General features: G+C 32.5%; 1 protein-coding gene across 1 annotated transcript; it reads right to left on the minus strand.

The window, feature by feature from the left end:
* Positions 1–124: 124 nt before the first annotated feature.
* Positions 125–12,338, minus strand: LOC127841197 (uncharacterized; the record flags this gene model as incomplete). The annotated part of the gene is given in 8 exon segments (XM_052369866.1): positions 125–267; positions 988–1,134; positions 3,040–3,150; positions 3,331–3,746; positions 4,476–4,584; positions 8,537–8,662; positions 8,863–9,215; positions 12,174–12,338. Coding segments are annotated over 8 exon segments (1,527 nt in total), but the record flags the coding sequence as incomplete, so codon positions are not given.
* Positions 12,339–21,337: the final 8,999 nt, after the last annotated feature.

Raw genomic sequence — 21,337 nt, forward strand, 5'->3', positions numbered from 1 at the left:
AGAGAGAGAGATAAATATATATATATATATATACGCGCGACTATTTGTACTTATTACAATTGTATTTAATCCATAATAATACATATGCATACAATAGTGACACGTGCAATTATTAATAACTTACATCTTCAACAGATTTGTAAGATTGGTCAGCCAAATATATTTTAGATCTAGGCATTTTGATATCTCCTTTTTCAATTCTTAACTCAAGCTCTTCAAGAATAGAGACAAAGTTCCCAAAAACGCAATATAGCATCTGCTTGCTGGCTGAAAACGTATAAAAACGGAACACACATTCGTGTTTTGTCATGAATAATACTTAAACATAGATTATGTGAAAAATATTCTTTATTTTTACTAGTTGCATGAATGTTGCTCGAGTCGTAACACTGGAATGATTTGACCGCTAGTGTATTCTGAAATAACGAATGAATACTAAGATAGGGCCCTGACGAGTTAGAACGACTTTTAAGATGTGTTTATATAAGTTAAAGGCTATAACAGTTAAGACTGTACATCCTATTATACAAAATCACCTGTGAACAAGTCTTTCAAATAAATTTAGAGTACCCACAAAACGTATCGGTGCAATTACCAGATGCGTATGTATAATGAATGTGCTGTTTATGTTTATATGTATATATATATGTTTATATATATATAATTATATGTATAGTTAGCCAGTTTGAGAACAACATTGACTCATTTCACTGAATACATTTTGCATCCTTTAGTTTTGAAAGTTTTCTTAAGCCACTCCGGAATATGTTTGTTTCCAAAATATGACGAATATGTGGATGCAGTCATTTAAGAAGTTGATCTAGAGTGACATTACCATCTTCTTATTTCCGCACCATAAACAATATGTGTTCATATTAGTTTATGATTATTATTAATGAAAATATAATGCTATAATCCACGAAAAATGTTTCTTATATATAAACATTTGACTATATTACTATACTTTCATCGCAGTGTATAGTTTACCTTCGGTCTGGCGCGTTTTCTCTATTTGCATTTGTTGTTGTACTTGTTCGTCTGCATTTCGTTCTTGCGTGTTCCCAGATTCCTTATAATGCTCATAACTTGGTCTACCTGGTAATGGTTTGACTTGCTTGGCGCAAGGTTTGTCACCTTAAAAATATATAGGTGTGTAAACGTGTATCTAGGCATGGTCTTGTACGTCTATGCGTGTGTGTATTTTTATATGTTTGAATTAATATATGTTTGTCAAATAACATCATTTTTATAAATTACATTAGAACATAAATTGTCATAATGTAAAATGTAGCTGTAATTTATATGCTGATCGGTGTGTTTATTGGTTGGTTTAACAGAGGAAACAACATCGGACGAATTGTGTCCATACTAAACATTATTAGAATTCAATGTTTGTGGTAAAAGTAGCATGACTATTTTATTCGGTCGTTTTATTATTGGGGCCAATAAATTATGATAATTGAACTCTATGAATACTAGTAAATTAATGAAACCGCAAATGGGACCTCACATTGATGCTGATGCAGATGTTTTAGTTGAGACAATATTCGAAATTGCAAACATAGACTGACATGCGTGACTAGGTGCCGTCCATATTGACCCATCGCAATATCAATTGTTGATATATTTGAACAACAAAAATCGTGGTAGGTGGCTTGAAACTACAGCAAGATTGTTTTTACTTTTGAGCATTTCGCGAACGAAGTAGTTTACATAGGACAAGCGCCTCTATTTAATGGTACCTTAACACATTTAAAAAAGGAATCATAACAATAAGTAATTAAATTAAAAAACAACAACAATACCGGTTCAAAAATGAAAGCTTAATCACATACGAAATCACACATTGAAATGCACAATACTTTTTGCTTTAACCACTAAATTGTTGTGATATAACGGCGAGTCAAGTTATGACGCGATACAATTTGTGTCGAGTATGACAGTTCTTTTATAAATTAATTGCTCGACTTCCTTTATGAAAGGATTTACGTGCTGTTGCTTAAATATTAAATATCTGAACGATCTACGCGTCTAAAATCTTCCGTCTTTGCATCCAAAATATTTTAAATAATCCAAATGGATTTGAAGAAAATGTCATATAATTGTTTTTCGAGCAGATAACATGAACCATATGCACAAAACATGTACTATATTGGTAAGATAAAAACATGTAATTGCATCATATATACATGCACGTAATCCGCAATTAAAAAGTCATATTGAATGTAGTAGGTATTTTTTTCAACAAGACATTCGGTAAACTTCACATAACAATTGATGTTTGAAGTTTCTATAACTACTCATGAAGTCATTTAAGTTTTTCTAACTTGTCAATATAAAATTGATAACGGACGCCGGTTTCAAACACATCTTTATTTCGAGCAACATTATCAATTTTATATTATTTCGATTTTTGCAAACCTTGTGATGAAATATAATATGCATTACCTCATGTTGAATATGAATCAAAGCGTCACTGTTTTAGAAAATGTGGAAAGCCAGAGGAATTATATTTCACTCATAATAGTGTTTTACTTAATGTGAACAGAGGGGGTAATCACGTGACAAACAAGATGGCGACGTCAATGCCGAGACATGTATTTTTCGCCGTTTTATACCCTTTCATACGTGTATTATTATTTTTTAATTCACTTTCAAGCCATATTAGCAAGAAAGTTACTAGCGTTCATTTCATAGTAATATTCGCTCTAAATATCGACTCTACTCGGTGCGAAATTTCTTAGTGGGATGACCTAATTCGGGCTCAACTAAGAAAATTTGCGAGGAGTAAAGTCGAGATAAAAAGCCAATTTAAATACGAAATTAAGGCTAATTACCTATTTAAACGATATGGCTGGAGCGTCATTTAAAAAATAAACGAAAGTAATAAAGGGTATAGCACGGCTTAATATACCTGTCTCGGCATGGACGTCGCCATCTTTACTATCACGTGATTACCCCCTCTGATTAAGGACATTTATTATCAGTAAAATGTATCTCATCAGATGATGATTGCATTTATAAACTTAATTAGTTTACCTTCAGACGTATTCGAACCATCGTCGTTTGGATTAATTTTCTTCTGTTGGTGTCTCTTGTACTGGTCGTATGCGAATGTCCACCATTCATATCTAGCCGTAAAGCAGCCACCTAAATAGATTTATTACATTTTAAGTGAACATCTACATATGCACATCAACATTTGCTATAACTATTGTGCTAATTGATTTCGTCTATATTGCAAAATATGCTTATCACAATGTTTATGTATTGAATATTATTTGCACACAATTCTGGGAACAATAAATCGATAGTAATGTTTAAACCTACGTTTCATTTCAGTTACATCTATTGTCAGTAAAAACGATAAACTCCAATTCAGAAAGAAATCTTCCGATTGAAGACAGATAAAATCAGCGCTTGAATCTTTTCCAGTACACATCTTCCATTCAGTACCAATGTCGTTGTAAAATTCCGCACATTGGGTTAATTTATCTCGCAGGGTTTTCAAAGCTGCAAAGTCTCTCTCATATTCTACAATCACGCGATCAATTTCTGAACCAATTGTCATCATTGTGTGTATTGAATCTAGCGTGGTATTCCGTTCCTTCGAACAAAGCTCATCTATTGCTGGTACTTTTTTAGCAAATGTTTGTATGAGTTCCGTTTCATATTGCACATCCATTGTCAAAATCAATTTATTGGCTTCTTTTTCAATGATTACGTGCGCATCTTCATGACAGTCCCTTTAAAAAAAATAATATGTTAAAACGTGACATTGCATTAACATGGTGGAATTGATTTCATATCGATGGTATATTAAGGTACCAAACTGATGCACTCGGCTTAACTAAGCTTGTCGAACAAAATGTTATTGTTCGGTAAAAGTATTCAGCAAGAAAACAAGAGCCTGTTCATTATGCTTCGGATAAAGCTTCGCATATTTAAACTCATCCGGAGTTAAATGATCGATCATGTTACGACCATTTTTGGCTTCCTGATGTTATGCAAGATAATAGTTGCTCCTCTTAAATTATTAACACTGATATGATTTAAGTTTATCATCCACATCGTGTTCGTTTTTCTTACCAGAAGTAGCATTTAATTTAAGAGAGAATAACAGGTAAACTGTGTACATCACTGGAATACGTGCAATTGTTGTAACATATTTGAGCATTGTATTGTGTGTTTTTGTCGTATGCGCACTGCTTGGTATTTAAGCAAAAATTATATTATTTTACCAAAGAAAGCAAAAACAATAACTGCTTTTTGTGTCGGGCAATTTATGCATGTTACGAAAATATAAAAATAGCATCTTGTATAGAAAAATATATTATTAAAATAGAAAGAAAGTATGTTTGCCTTTATGATATTCAAATGAAACTGAAACGGATCCCTCATATTTTACTTGCGACAAAGTGTTGTTATAAACATTAAACACATGGTGAAATATTATAAATAAATAATTAATTTACCTGTGTTCTTCGGTTAAGCATTTGTCACAGCAAAGACCACCCTTCTCAGCAGAAGTACAATATATCTTCAAAGACTGAGTACGGTGATGAAAGCATTCGTCGATTGAACCTTTATTAATAATACATATTGCAAATAAACCCGTAGCATAACGGTTGTTCAAAACACTGACCAACAAATGACCTTTCTGTTTACATACGCCGTTTGAATCAGGTAAATGGTTTACATTGGCCCGGAAAGAGCTAATGTACCATGTATAGTAATACAAAATCAATACATATACACGGTAGACACAAATGCACACCCTTAAAAGCATACTATTGAACAAACGAGAGGTAACCCTCCATATGTTTTACTCGAAATTCATGTTTCGAGTCACTACTTTGGCATGTAAAGATAGTCTTTATATTTTCTCAATGTATTATTATGTTAATGATAACTTAATCAATGCTTTTTGGTAACACATCCGCAAGTTTAAATATTACGCCCAGTGATATATCAGACGATTCGATATGATAACTGTATAGTGTAATTGTTTTAGATATTTTTAAAACAACAATTAACTACAGCTGGAACGAGTAATGCATCTGTTACTCTTGTATCTTCAATGCAATTGAGTAATTAAATAGTAATTCAATTGAATGCGTCTTAATTCCCTTTTATTATTATTTAATTTGAGTTACAATGCTATGACGTTAAATTTTATTTACACTTAAATGTATTATGAATTTTGCTTGGCCAAGTGTGAGGTTGAGCGCTCTATAACCAGGTTTAAACCCCCAATGCTTTGCATTGACCGTTCCAAGGCGGTGACCCCAGCTTTATTCATATTTTATGTTTATGTTGGTTTTGTATTGTGCTGTATTGTGCTGTTTTGTATTGTTTGGGCAATCAGTCACTTGCCTTAAATAAAGGACCAATTAATTGTTTGAATGAAAATTCAATACTGCTCCAGCAGCTGGAGTTTCACTTCTTTATAATGTATGAATATATACGTTGCTTTATTTTTTGGTATTAACTGTTTACAGAGCTCTCATTATGCAAGAATAAATAAAACAGTGTTTGTCTGCTGTCGTTTGAAGAAGACTTTTTATAAATTAAGTGATCAGCTTTGCAATACTTTTGCGATGTTCCTACAATGTTTACAAATCGGTCGAGACATCATAAGGCAACTCGCACAAAACCCTGAAATTAAATGAGTACTGATTAAAAAATATTCACGACTGAGATTGGACTGAGAATTTAACCTCAGTCTTGGGAATTCAAATTCAAGAGGTGTTTGTACTTACAAATCAAGGTAAATACAATTTAAATGACTCTCTCGGGAAATACTTACTATTGGATTTGACGTATATGACACAGATTTAAACCGTATGCACATTATACGGGTCTATAAAGACTTCTTTAAAAAGATAACATATTTTTAAACTGATGAATGTATAATTTGTGGGGATATTAATGGTATGTACGATGTTAAATTGGACTATCTAAATAACAAATCCATTAAAACAATAAACATGCAAGAAACCACCGCACTCTATTATAATATATACTAATATAAACGATTAAAAAAATCTTAATTGATACACCCACCAATATACATGGAGACGGTTAACACTTCTCATAATATAAATCTAAACTAAACAATGAATCTAAATTAAGTAAGGACATTCATCGTACTCAAAACACATTAAATTAAATTGATGCAGACCGATGTCCTCACTTACAAAAATGAATAGTATATAACGGTCTCTTATTTGTTCAAGACATAAATGGATAGACTATTGGAAAAAAATACTTTGATATATTTGCTTACTTGAATAAAATCATTATACAAACAAGTAGAAACCTTTTATTGAATTAGAAAACTGAGCTGTGATGATTAAGCATAATGATATTATCAAACGAAGCTGTTTCATGATATTGAAGACGATTCCAAAACGCTCCAAAAGATCAAAAATGACAAACGTCCAGGTTCTGATGGATTCACTGTTAAATTATGTAAGGTTATTTTGAATACATGAAGTCACTTCATTGTTAAAAGTATAAATTTTTTTTTTCTTATAAACTTCGTTCCCATAACAAACACACATGTAATTATAATTTGAACTCCAGAAGTAAACAAGCCGGGACGTTATCTGAAAACCCAACATTAACACTGTTAAATATTGCTTACAAACAAGCACTAGGTTCCCTTTTACTTAGATAAAAACAGTTCTTGGTATTTTATTCTGGATATGACCTTATTTTATAATTAAAATTTTTAAATCAACAAGATTCATTGTTATATTAAAAGTCTTTATGAAAGGGGTATCCATGAGAGATATTATGATAGAAAGAAATGGTTTTATTTCAAATGAATCTTTGGACATATATGTGGGAGCACATATAAATGCCCTGTTGTAAAAGGGATAAATCAACAAATTTAGTTAAGTTTTTGAAAATTGTGAATATATACCTAATTTGAACAATACAATTCGATTGCCTTTGTTTGCAAAATACATCCAAAAAGTTATCAGCCTTAAAGAAAAAACAACAACAACATATATAACATATTAATCCGAGACAGTGACATTCCAGCCTGTCGTTTAATATGCAATAAATTGTTTTTAATATTGATTGGAGAATATTAGTAACACCGTTAGTAACTTATGGTTCAAAATTTAAAAAAAAGTTGCCAATAAACATGTTCATTTTGTCATTATGAAGTAAAATGTTATGCGACTATTGTTGCACTGCCCATACTCCAACGAAATTGTTAAACTTGTTGCTGAGATTATTCTAGGAAGATGACAAAGCTAACCCATTCAGATTACATTCCAGGATCTAATATTTGGAATGACGACCCTTAAAATGTATTATTTAAATATCGTCTGCTTAGAAATCAAAATGTATATTTTCGATTGTCAGAGGAAAAGCCGAATCCCATCAACGTTTGGACTTGTAAATACTATGAAACTAACTTTAAAAATATATAAAACAACAAATAAAACTGATGAAGAATTAAGCGACCGGACCTTTGTCAAACTATTATAGAAATTTCAGTAATTGGCATAACTCATAACATGTAATATAGATTTTGTGTATCACTAAAGTATATTGTAAATATGCATTATGAATATATGTTACCCTATGCAATGCTGCAATTAAGATACTTGCGTGTAATATTTTAATTGTAAAACATATACATACTTACAACTAAAACTGTATAATATCCTTGTTTTGTTGTTATAGTTCTTATAATTCTTTTACTCTTTAAATTGTATATTTATTATTTATTAATATATACAACTATATGCATGTACCCATCCAGTACCTGTATTAAAAAACTCTGAATGTAAAATGTCGTCTACTGAATGTAATAACTAGTGTAACTGACATTTTGTACATTTTTCAGGAGTTAATATTTTCCGAAATACATTAAGAGCACTTCCGATGGGCATTCAAAATATTTCAGCGTTGAAATTGTGGATACTGCTCCTTTCTTAATTACAAATTGTTTGAACAAAACCATCTCAATTTGGAGTTTTGTTTTATTTTTCAAATGTATTGTTATACTATAAGAAAATTGGAATACTGGACAATTTTTATTGTTTTAATAAAACTTTTTTTTTAATTTCTCTTGAAATTTTACAAAATGTCAGTTACATTAATTTTAACATTCAGAAAACAACATGTGCTCGCTCATGTCTCATAAGAAAATTTGAAAAACACAGTATTGTTTTACCAAATAAGGTTTTCTTCATATTTTAATTGTGTATGTTATTCACCAAAATAAAAACAAAAATGGAAAAAAAACGTTTAAAATGACAGTTATATGAATTATAACATTTAGTAGACGATGTATGAATGCGTTTTTATACGGAGAAAATACAAATAAGCATACTAAAAAAAAATCAAACAATTTTATATTTCCCGTTTAGCCTTCCGCCACATCAATTATGTTTTGAGGTGTTTAGAAAATAATTTATAAATGATTCACACTATTTAAAATGGTATTGGTTGAACAGATTAAGACATTGTTTTACGATTGCTGCGCGCATAAAAAGTTGTGGAAGTTTACCTTGAAATTTGGGTATATTTTCTGGTGTTGGCTGCAATCTGCTAATTGTTTCTTGTCTTGATTGGGTTCTCTGGTACTTATCGCTAATCAGCATCATTAACTCATTTTTAGCCGCAATGAGGTCATCTGAAGAAAACTTGTCAAATAATATGTATACAATATGCAAGTTTAAATGCTTCTAAATATATTCATTGTATTTTTTTCATAACTTTATTTTAAAATTAACCTCGGTGTTTATTTAAACGATAATTATATTGCTTATGCAAACTGTATTTCGTATGAATAAACATGTGTCATATATTTGAACAAAAAACGTGATTGTTTACCTGTTAAAACTGGTTTCTGACGCTGAATCGAGTTATACAGGAATTGTTCTTTCTTCAACACGATGAACATATCTTTTGCAGATCCATTATTTGTAATAGTCATGTTCAATGTCTTATTCAATTGTAAGTAAGCGTCTAAAATGCAGGGTAATTCAGTCAATATTTCTGCATCATTAATAAATTCTTTAATTACTTCACAAATCTGAAACCCAAATTTCTTCATTGCTTCTAAGAAATCGTCGGTGATTTTGATTTCGTTGAAAATCAGTTCCAGTGCTGCTGCTTCTTTTCCTTGTTTTGCCACTGTCTGGTCCCATTTAGCTTTCGAATCAGACTGCTTTGCTCTAGTTCTCCTAAAGTATTACATGTAACATGGATTTATTTGTTTTTATTAAACGTAAACAATAAATACATCTTTTGCTGTTTCACTTAAAATTCACACAAGTGATTTGTTGTATTAAATAAAAGGAATAGGTATAGGGTATGCGGTATCCTATTTTCACAAATAAGAATTCCTTACAAAAGTTATTTGTATAGATTCATAATATATATGGGTGTTTTCATTTTTCACCAAGTAAACAATCGTCCCTGGGACATTTTCTGTGGTCGATTAGAAATAAGTGTTGGTAGAAAACCCGTTTAGTTGAAATGTACATGGATTGCTTCAATAGGCACGAGAACATGTAGTGTTGTAAACTTTGCGTCGAAAATGTTATATTATATAATGCATCAACAGGTTTCCCACTGTTTGTATATGAATAACGTAAGACTGCATCGAATTTCATATAAAACTGCGATTGAGGACAAGCCGCCAAGTAAGCTTTTGTCCCCTAAAATTAAGTGAAGCGCTTTCTATCGATGTTATTGTCACAATCCAAATAAATGTTAAACACTGTTACGAAGAAATTGTTGCTTGTGAACATTCTTCACAGAAGAGCAAAATAAATATATCGAAACATAAAAAGATTATTTGAAATCTGAACAAGATACGATGGAATATGTATGCTATGTAGTAGCAGTGCTTGACATTTATATTTTAGTAACAATTTTAAATTTTAAATGAGCATTTTAGCGCTTAAATGTATCTATTTTAAAGCTACATTCTACTCCATTTCCAGACGGCGTCAGTTTGATAAACAACACTGTTGAGTGAATAATGCATATAGGGGTTTAACTACCGTTGAAATGACTTATTTAAGTATCAGATGGAAGGTATATGTGTAAGCGATATACAAACTAACCATGTATTTGCTTTTCTATGTTGTTTTTTTCTCCTTACATCTTAGGTGTGTTTATGTTTTAAAATTGCTGTCTCCGTTCCACTAAAATCATGATTTTAAAGGTAAACACATCTAATAGTTTTAAATCACCAAGTGACTTTTTATTTACAGGACCAATGACCATGTTTATATCTGAAAATAATTGGGTCATGGTCAAAACTGACAATAAACACTGGGAACTTAACAGATAACAAATAAGACACTTATTTGCGCACGCGTAACGTTTAATATTTGACTGTGCACGAATGTCGACATCTGAGTATCACAATCATTTTTTCTGCACAGAGTAACTGTCCCATTTAAGGGCTGTATTTTATGGAATGGTAAAAAATGAAATACAGAAGAAGTGTAATTGCGCACGCGTAACTTCATGCTCACTTGTTGACTTGTCCACAATTGTAGAATGTGCAAATTATTGTTTATGAAATGTGAACTTCAAATATATTTATATTATAATATATTACTTTTCCGATCTGATGTTAAATTTGAACGATTGCTTGAGAAATTGTGATTCAGTGGACTCATTGTTTTGGTCTACGTTTTACGACAATGCAATAATTTTAACATTTCGTGTTGTGAAAGTGTTTATACAACAATTTACACAACCGCATGGGTATGGCCGTTTAGATCATGTAGGCATACCTTTAAAAAAACAGAAAAAGAACAATTATCTGAATTTATAAACCACATCGTACGTACATGGGCAGTGTTCTAGAAGAGACAATTCTGTTAATGTTATTTTGCTAATAAAGTAAATAATAAAAATAAGATAACTGTTGCATGTTTAGCTGGCGGTTTTTTAACAAACTGCGAATTGAACCACTATCTGATGCTTTACACTAAATCTCGAAGCTGTCGGTGTTGCTGGTGTAGCGAATATTTTAAATATTTAATTTGCTATATGTCCAAACGACCAAATTGACCACAAAAAAATTGTCAGCTTTAAACGTAAATGTACTGAAATGATTTTGAAAGTTTTCCTAAATATAAGTCTTTGTAAAACGGTTGAAAACACTGGGCATTATTTAAACAAACTTTGGAAAAGACCGGCAGATGATGCTACCTTCAGAATACTCAAAACATGAGTTACCGGTTTCAGAAAAGATCATAAAATAGGCATTTGCTATTTAATGCAAATCCACATACACCTTTGGGTGTAAGTGTTTACCCCCAAGAGCATAATTTGAGCAAATTGTTAAATACCTCTAGATGATGTTACATACCAAATATAAACATCCTTGACTTTCTTCGTAACAGTGTATAAAATTAATATGTAAACATATTAGACTGTTGGGATAAGAGATTTTGTATATGTGTAATCCTTCTTTGAACCACGTGGCATAATTAATTTACGAACTGTACCGATCGATGTTTTTTAAAGAAGACAAACCTTGAACACTTCCTCTTAAATTTCGTATAATTCTATTCAGCGGTTCAAAAGTCGATTTCGTATGAAAAGATGGTTGACGCACGATGGGACCGACGGGCGGACGGATGGATTGTAGATATCACTGTACCGCAAACGTTCACCACGAATACGTATCTCTAAGGTGAGCTTAAGGCTTATGCAATATTTATAATCAAAACAATATTATTTTCAAAACTAAAAGTTGTTCTTCATTTTGCAATAGCATTTAGTTATCTCATTTCGGTTGCATTTTACAGAAAACATATGTTTGAAGTAAAATGAATATGTGTTTACTTTATCTAAGTTAGTTAGTTGTGTGTTCCTGACACATTCCTACTCAAACTATCGGCATCTAGCTTGTATTCAATTAATATAATTGCAAATTATAAAATGTGCTCTATCATCATGCAAAGAATAATACATTATGTAACTTAAAAATGTTGCATAAATAACATTACAATTCGGTTTGAGTCAGAGTCAAATAACCGTGAAACAAAATAAGGTAATTCAACGGTTTATTATTAGTGCAAACCGTGTACTTAAAGTACTTACTTATGTTTCCCTTTTTTTTTCAGTTAATAAGTATCGTTTGTTTGAATAAATCACAACACAAATAATTTTACCTGCGTCCTTCAGATAAGCAGTGTTCAAAGCAAGCTTGAACCGTCAGTAAATTTTGAGAAGGATGGTAGAAGCATCGCGTAAGAAAATCTATCCATCCGCATGAAAAAGATTCTGTTGCCATTCTTAAATATTGTGTTTTCTAAATCGTATTCAGACTGATGGTCTTCCGATCGTAGTATTACATTAATGTGTGCTAAGTTGTGTATGTGTTATCTCAAGATAAATGCCCCACTTGTCATTCGCTTATCACCTGTCAGGTTGGTGAAACATCGTCCAACCATCATGCGATAAAAACGTGCTCATATCCAGTACGAATATGCAATATACAAAAAGGTCATTCAAAAGCATATACGTAGTAATAAGACATGTTATTAAATGCACTATTTACACACCCACAAAATATATCGATTAGACATACGTTAAACCAAATTTAGAAGTGATCTTAATTGTTAATTATTTTAACATTAGTACGGTTAGCACGCTATATTAAAGTTAAAAAACAAAAAGTCCCGATTTAAATTAAAATAATTATTATTTAAGAAATTATGTTTATTGAACATTGACGCATCATTATTGAATAGGATGCCATACAAGAGTTCGCGTTATATTAATATTTACCACAGACACATGAATGAACGATTTTTTATTTTGTAAACTGCTTAATCTGGGTCTATGAATCTGTATTTGTCTACGAATAATGTATTTGGAAAAGTTTGACCGCAACAAGTCTAAACATATATTTAGTGAATATAAAGACATTCACACCATAAGTTCCCATGTGAGGCAAATATTATCAACAGTATATAATGTCACCTTCGAGTTTTTAACGCAAATACTTTGTATATGCCATAGAACAGAGATATCACGAGCCCCCTTCTTGTGCGGATATGCATTTCGCCCTAAATGAGTCCGTTTTCTAACTTGGAGTTCTTGATCAAATACGATCTTCAATTTTTTTTTCAGTACGTGTCGAACCGTAAAGTATGAATAACATGAGGTATTCGAAGTCTGTAAATCAGTTTCGAGTTTTCGAAAGATACTTGCACTTCATACAACGTATGTGTTAAGCCAGGTTTTGTCAGTGTTCAAAAAGAAGCTGAATTTTCGTTTTTCAGAAACTTTTGTATGAGTCCAGAACAAATAACAGTATATACCGTGTAATAAACAGTGATATCGAAATTATGTCAAAACGTCGTTAACAATTTTAACAAACATTTCATTCGCAGGCGGCAAATACAATGCCGATTTTGTTTTCGTCTACACCTTTGTGACATATATTTTGTTTAGTCATATGAACAATTACTCGATCTAAAGATATTATGTTTGATTTATTGAAATATATTGTAAATAAAGATAAAAAGTCAATGCATTATATTTGCCTTTGTTTCTATGTATGCGTATTATGAATCAGCAACGATTGAACAAGGCTTGCTGTTTAAATTGTCGTTTGAACCGTATCAGTGGGATATTATTCTTTTGTTTATGCCTCAATAATTATCTGCGTTTTTTTTTGTTATCTGCTTAGATTTTGTTTCGAGAATAAATTATTTTATGCGTGAGTCTTTTGTTTAATAAGACACTCTTTAGAACAAAAAAGCAATGAATGTTCACTTAATAAGCATGTTTCACAAATACAGCAACCTATATCATTGGGGATTGCTATAATCTCGCCGATAAAAGTCGTCTTATGACTTAAAGGGCGGTCAATGTACAATGTATAATTAAATACAGACATTATATGTCGTATGACAGGAATTATCAGTGTTCTATTTTTCATCTGGTAGATAAATAATGTTTATAATACTAGTTTATATCTCAAACGGTAATTAGTGCGTCCGTAGATAAACCAGATGTACTGAGCTAAGTTCCCGTACCGAGAAACAAGCATCAACTGTACTTGTGTTTCGATTCATTTATCGTACTTTTACAATACAATTTATCTGGGACATGGATATTACATACATTTGAAGATTGTTATTGATGTTGGACGAATCTGTATATACATTTCAGTGTAAGTCCAATATGTGTTGAATCATTCTACGAGGTATGCCGTATAACAAAAAAACCTCGGTTTATGAAAGCCTGTGCATGGAAAATTTGAGCAATTCGCGGAAACCTCTTGGTTGAATCACGTTTTTTTGATTTTCAAACCCTCTAAAGTGGGACTGCGCTTGATTAGTATGACGAGCGTGCGTTAATTTGAAATTTTTATACATTCATATTAATGTCGCACGTCTGACGCTTGTGTATTCACAATTTTGTTGCACATGTATAACCTCGCCAACCACACTATGCATCATGTGTATATCGTGTAAAATTAAATGCATATTGTTTAAACGGAATGTATTTCCATCATTTTTCAAGAATGCCAACTAATGCGCAGGATATTACAGCCAAAAATCTTGCTTAGGCTGTCGATTTCTCCTTCAATGTGTCCCGACTAATTTGATTAACAGATAATAAATCCACCGTTCAGTACGAGGGCAGAAGAGCATGACATATCGTGTCAAGGTAAATTTATCACATTGCGTATTTCGTACAAACTTAACCGATAGAGTGTTGCACAGGCCCAGCAGCGGCCATGGGTGCACTAAACAGCATCAATCTGACGAATTCACCAGTCGCTGCTGCTTAAAATAATATCATTATGATATTTATGATATTTAGAATGAATAAATGTTAAATATTGCACAACAATCTTTGACACCTTTTGATTTTAATCGGACGTGATCGCGGCTTTGTTAACGGGCTTGTAAACAGCCTTCTCCTTGCGGGGACTTTAAGATGTCTATTTAAGACGTGTGATGAACTAGCAAAAAAGTGTTCGGGTCGATAAAGTGTGTTATACTTTTATTTTAGATATTTGGTCGGAAAAAAACATGTTCGAGGTTTGAAAGCCCAAATCGCTAATATTGTTAAGAGTGTTAAGCGTCTTAAGTGTTTGTCATTATCACCAACAAGGCCGTACCACAGTCTTATCATAATATTGAGCGACTTAAATTCACTGGCTAATTCCGGTAGCTATACTCACACTTGGAGCTGACAAGAGCATGTGATCGAAAGTACAGTTCTACCGTATGTATTGCATGAACGTTATCATTACGTATGTGATTTGGGTTTTAACTCACTGCGTGAGACGCAAACCGCAGACCAGACACGCGATGTGGATATCGCATAACCAACGCATTTGCTTGTCGAAACTGTATTTACATTAGGAACGTCTGCTGTTGTATACTTCAGATACTAATAAATACATGTTCGCATTTTATTTCCTGAATATTGCTTTTGTAAATATCAGGTAGTCATATATAAGTAAAAATATCTTGTGTATCTGTTAAATTTAAAACAGTTACTTGATGTTATTTAAGTTCAGACACGTGTCTCCTTTGAAATACCGTGGCTTTAACTGAGCGGGAGTTGCGGTGAGCATACGAATAAACTGCGTCAAAAGCGCGTCATACTTAAACATGTTTAACGACACTGTGCCTTTGCGACCGCCGTGCGTCTGACGTAAGTTGCACGCACGTCAAAGGCATCATTTGCAGTATTGCCTAAGTGTTTTTAAACGTGCGTACAACATAAAGTGACCTGGAACAGTACGGTCGACGAAACAGCGTCCGAATTACTGGCCTTCTGAATGACAACGAAAATCAAACTTCAAATGCCGTTGCTGAACAATCGGCTAATCTGATCAATAAAAAATTGGGAATACGTATAGAATATAGAGACATTGATGTGGCACATGGGCTCGGAAAATACATTCACAATAAAAACAGACCAGTAATTGTTAAATTTGTGAGACGCCAGACAAAAATAGACATCATGAAAAGAGCGAAATTACTAAAAGGCACAGGGATTTTCATCAATGAAGATCTTACCAAAAAAAAATGCCGAGGTTATTGTGTCGCTACGTCTGAAAGAGCCTACGCTTATAGACAGAGCATGGTCCTACAAAGGGAAGTTGTTTTCTAGATACAGAGGCAGTGCCCGACCTGAGCAAATAAAATCTAACCAATATCAGACCTGGCTTAGTAAGCCGTGGCCAGGAAAGGACAACACCTCGTACGCCAGAAAAGTGTCATCAAGCGACAGAAACCACCCGTCATCTACACAGAAGTAACAGCGATGGTGCTAAAATAAAACTGATATTTAGATCTACATCTCATTAAAAATCGACAAAAATACATATATGTTTATTTATACATAACCTATTGTAATAAACGTAGGTATAAGAACAACACAAAATTTGCATACATAACCTATCGTAGTAAACCTAGGTAAAAGAGCACAACACTTTATACATAACTTATTATAATTAACTAAGGTAAAAGACACAACATAGTAACATTAATCAACAAACAATATTAATTAAAAAATATATACAAATATGCCTTGGATACATACTTCCGGACCAAAACGTCAAGTAAAGTTGTATATTGTATTTGTATAGAAAGCAACTGTACAATATATTTAATTTCATCACTTATCACTGTGTTTCTCATAGTAAGTTTTTTTCTGAAGCAGATTTTTTTTATTAAAGAACTGCGTTCTTATTCATTTACAAATGCATATTACTTATCACTGGTTTTCTCATAGTTTATTATTTCAGAAGCAGATTTTTTTATTAAAAGAACTGCGTTCTTATTAATTTACAAATGCATATAACAGTATATGGGTTTACTGTATTTTTGTACATTTCTCCCCGGTAGACCTGCACCTTCTTTGATTATCTGTACCTGTATCTCGTAAGACAAGTTTTTATAATTAATAAGCTTATGTTACAATAACGACTATAGCAAGACTATTGCAATGACAAAAAATTTGTCCTGATACAAACATTTGTTGAGTTATTATTTGTTAAGAGGTTCACGATAGTCAAAAAAAATCTATGCAACTATTGTATTTGAAATCATCTATTGAATATATCTGTAAATCCTCATTTATTGTTAAACACAATTAATGCAATAAGTACGTGTTTTAGTAATATGTTATCTAGGAGACGTTAAGCACATTTCAAAATAACACGATATGTGTTGAGATCAAGAGACATATACACGAGTACATTCTTATGTTCGTCTCATTGTCGATCTAACAATGTACGAAAACGAAAAAAACTAATTAGATCGAGTAGCGGACATTCACACGTTTTTGTTTGATAAGGAAAAGTTTTTAAGCATTTTGTACCTCTGGAGTGTTACTATTGTATTCTCGGTTTGACTGTATCTGGCCTACAGTTTATCTAGTTAAAAAAATGAACTAGAATTACCACCAGATGTGTTCATACTAATGTAACAAAAATTATGAGCGTCTTACTCTCTATAAATATTTTAAATTGTATTAACAAAAAAGATTACGAAAATATGTTGCCCTGTTTGGAAAGAGGTTAATTGACAAAATAAGTGAAGTGGATTTGTAGAGCATATACAATACATCCCTTACATATGTAAATATAGATATAGATAAATATCCTTAAATCACAGTTCATGAGAGGCATAAAAAAGCGCGCTTCAGTATAAAGAAAATACACAAACTACTTCAAATAGTGATTGAGAAAACAACCCGTATATATATAACACCGTAGATTGTATGGTAACTTATAATAATAATAATAAGACAATAAAAATTGTTTGGGGAATGATTCGGAGCGTGTGTGTTTGTGTATGGTTTGTGTGTGTGCGAGCGCACGTTCGTACGTGTGCGCGAGCTCGCGTGCGGGATTGTGCGTGCTCGTATGCGTGTGTGCACGTGTGTGTGTGTGCGTGCGCGAGCGCGCGCGAATTTGTGCATGTGAGTGTGCTGGTTGTGTACATGCGTGTGTGCGTGTGTGAGCGTGGGAAATATTTTAATTTTTATTAACAAGAGGATTACACAAATCTGTTGCCCGGTTTAGAAAGATGTTAATTGACAACATACGTGAAGTGAAATTGTATAGCAAATACAATATACTGACTACACATACTTGTATATGTAGCATATATTTTTTGTATTTTTGTAATACATATACTCTAAGCACCATACGCTTCATACATAACTATAGATCAATGTTCTGAAGTGCGTAATTATAACAATGCAGGTGTTATATGTCTAGGATAAAAAATAGGTAAACATGTACAGCTATAATGTACAAAAAGATAATCCTCAACACAGGAAATACGTAAATATGTACAGCGAAATTGACAAAATAATTATCCTCAACACAAAATGGTTGTTTTACTATTAACTTGATGCACACATACACATACGCGCGCGCTCTTGCGCGCACACATGCATGCGTGCACGCATACATACGCACTCGCGCACACACCCGCATATCCGCGTTTTTTACACAACTAGCACACACACACAAACACATACGCGCGCGCTCGCTCGCGCGCACACACCCAAGTACACACACACACGCATACGTGCACACACACACACACGCGCGCTCGCGCACACACACGTACACTGGCTCACGCACCCACAACTGTACACAAACAAGCACACACGTGCACACACATTCACACACACGCGCGCACACACACACACACAAACCCGTGCGCACACTCATTTACACGTGCATGCACAACACACGCGCATTAAACGCGCGCGCAACACGCGCGCACACACCAGCACACACAAACACACACGCACCGAACCACCCTCTACACACGATCAAGTAGTTCTTCTTATTATATTAATATTATTATTTTTAATATAAGTTACTATACAATCTAACGTGTTATATGTGTACTTTTTGCTTCTCAGATCACTATTCGTCAATAAGTTAGTGTATTTTCTAGTGAACGGAAGAACTCTTTTTTGTGTCTCTATTGGGGACTTGTCGTTTTATTGTTTTTTTTCTCATTATTGTTAAATTGTTTTCATTTCTTCTTTTTCTATGGAATATTCATCTGTTTGTTTCCATAATTTTTGTTTTCTGCTTTTGTTTGCATATGTAGACATCTTATGTCTTATAATAGAATCTAACTGGACATGTTTTAAAATAGAACTTACTGGACAAACACATACAAATTATCATTTATGTTACCCACCACTTTTTTAAATGATTAAATGATGTACTTTAAATGTAAAAGGGCTAAACAATAAAGACAAACGCATACAAATTTTCGAATGGTTAGACAAAAAAAATATAGTATATGCCTATTATAGGAAATTCACTTAACACATACTTAAGCATAAACCTTAAAAGATGAATGGGACGGAGACATCTATCATAGTGGACAACATACTAATAAACAAGGCATTGCCTTTCTGATAAAAAATAATATAGGGATCACAGTCGATATTTTTAATGAAATAATATTTGGCAGACAAGCAAGTATAGATATCAAAATACACGAAACACAATAAACATTAATCAACATTTACGGCCCTAACATAGATGATCCGACTTTTTACGAAACATTATAATCCTTTATAATTAATATTCAAGATAAAAAGAAATATAGTCGGTGGTGATTTCAATACTGTTCTTAACCCATTATTAGATAAAAGAAAGGGAAACCTTTATACTCATCCTAAAAATAGAAACATTTTAAATAACATACTTGAAAACTACAATATGATAGAGATATGGCGCACAGTTAATCCCAACGAAAGCAAATACACCTGGCACTCAAGCACAAAACCAACAATATTTTGTAGATTAGATTATTTTTTAATATCAGAGTCACTTTGCAATATTATTAAAACATGTAACAAAAAACCAGGATTTATAACTGACCACTCTCTAGTTGAACTTAAACTGCACAAAATACAACCTGAAAGAGGCCCCCGATACTTTAAAATTAACAACAGCATCTTATTGGAAACACAATATCAAACACAAATAAAACAGGAAATATTAAATACAATTCAAAATAATACAGATGCAAACCCAAACACCTTATGGGAAGTAATTAAAGGAAATATACGTAACATAACAATTAGATGCACATCATTTAAACAAAAAGAAACACACAAACTTGGAACTGAAACCATCAAAACCATTGAAACATTTGAACAACAATTGAATCAAACAAACACAAATGATACCACCGACATTGAACATGAAATAGCATTAAAAAACAAATATTAGATGGAATATATCATACACATCTCAATGGAATAATACTAAGAGCGCGTGCACAGCATGTTGAACACAATGAAAACAATACAAAATACTTCGCAAACATGGAAAAACGTAGAAGTGAACAAAAAACTGTACTCAAATCGGTAGTCAAAGGCAAATATATAACAAACATAATTTAAATACTAGAAGAACAACGTTTATTTTTCGAAACCCTCTATAAACGAAAAAATGTTGAAAATAACACCCTTTTTTAAAACTCTTTAAACCAAGAGGAAAAAGAAATGTGCGACGGATTGCTTAATGAATATGAATGTGGATAAGCCTTTAAAGAAATGCAAAATAACAAAAGCCCAGGATCTGATGGCATCACAATCGAATTTTATAAAATATTCTGTAATGATATAAAAACACATCTAATTAAATCACTTAACTAATCATTTAACAACGAAAACGTAACTACGCTACAAAAACAAGGTATTATATCACTTATTCCAAAACCTGGAAAAACTTAGAATCCTTATCAAACTGGCGCCCGATTAGTTTACTAAACAATCATTATAAAATTGCAACTAAAAGTATAGCAAACAGAATTAAAAAAATATTACCATCAATCATTTCAAAATCTCAATCTGGTTTCATAAAAGGACGGTGCATTGGTAAAAACGTTCGTCTTATCCAAGAATGCATAAACTATTTCAACAATTCATACAATCCTGGTCTAATTTTCTTTGCAGACTTTGAAAAGGCATTCGATTCACTTGATCATTCATTTATGTTCTCTTGCTTAGAAAATATGAACTTTGGTGAAAGTCTCATACAATGGGTCAAACTATTCTATACCGATATTAACAGTATAATCATCAACAATGCCTTCTTTTCAAACAGTTTTAAGATCGAACGAGAGGTTCGACAAGGATGTCCACTCTCATCATCGCTATTTATTATTTGCACCGAGTATCTATCACATCACATCCAATCAAATAAACACATAAAAGGCACATCACTAGAACCTGATGAAGATATCAAACAGTCCCTATTTGCTGACGATGCAACTTATTTTTTACACGACAATTACGATTCTTTTCATAA

This window comes from Dreissena polymorpha, chromosome 8 (genome assembly GCF_020536995.1).
Source record: "Dreissena polymorpha isolate Duluth1 chromosome 8, UMN_Dpol_1.0, whole genome shotgun sequence".
In the NCBI taxonomy this organism is placed as follows: Eukaryota; Metazoa; Mollusca; class Bivalvia; order Myida; family Dreissenidae; genus Dreissena; species Dreissena polymorpha.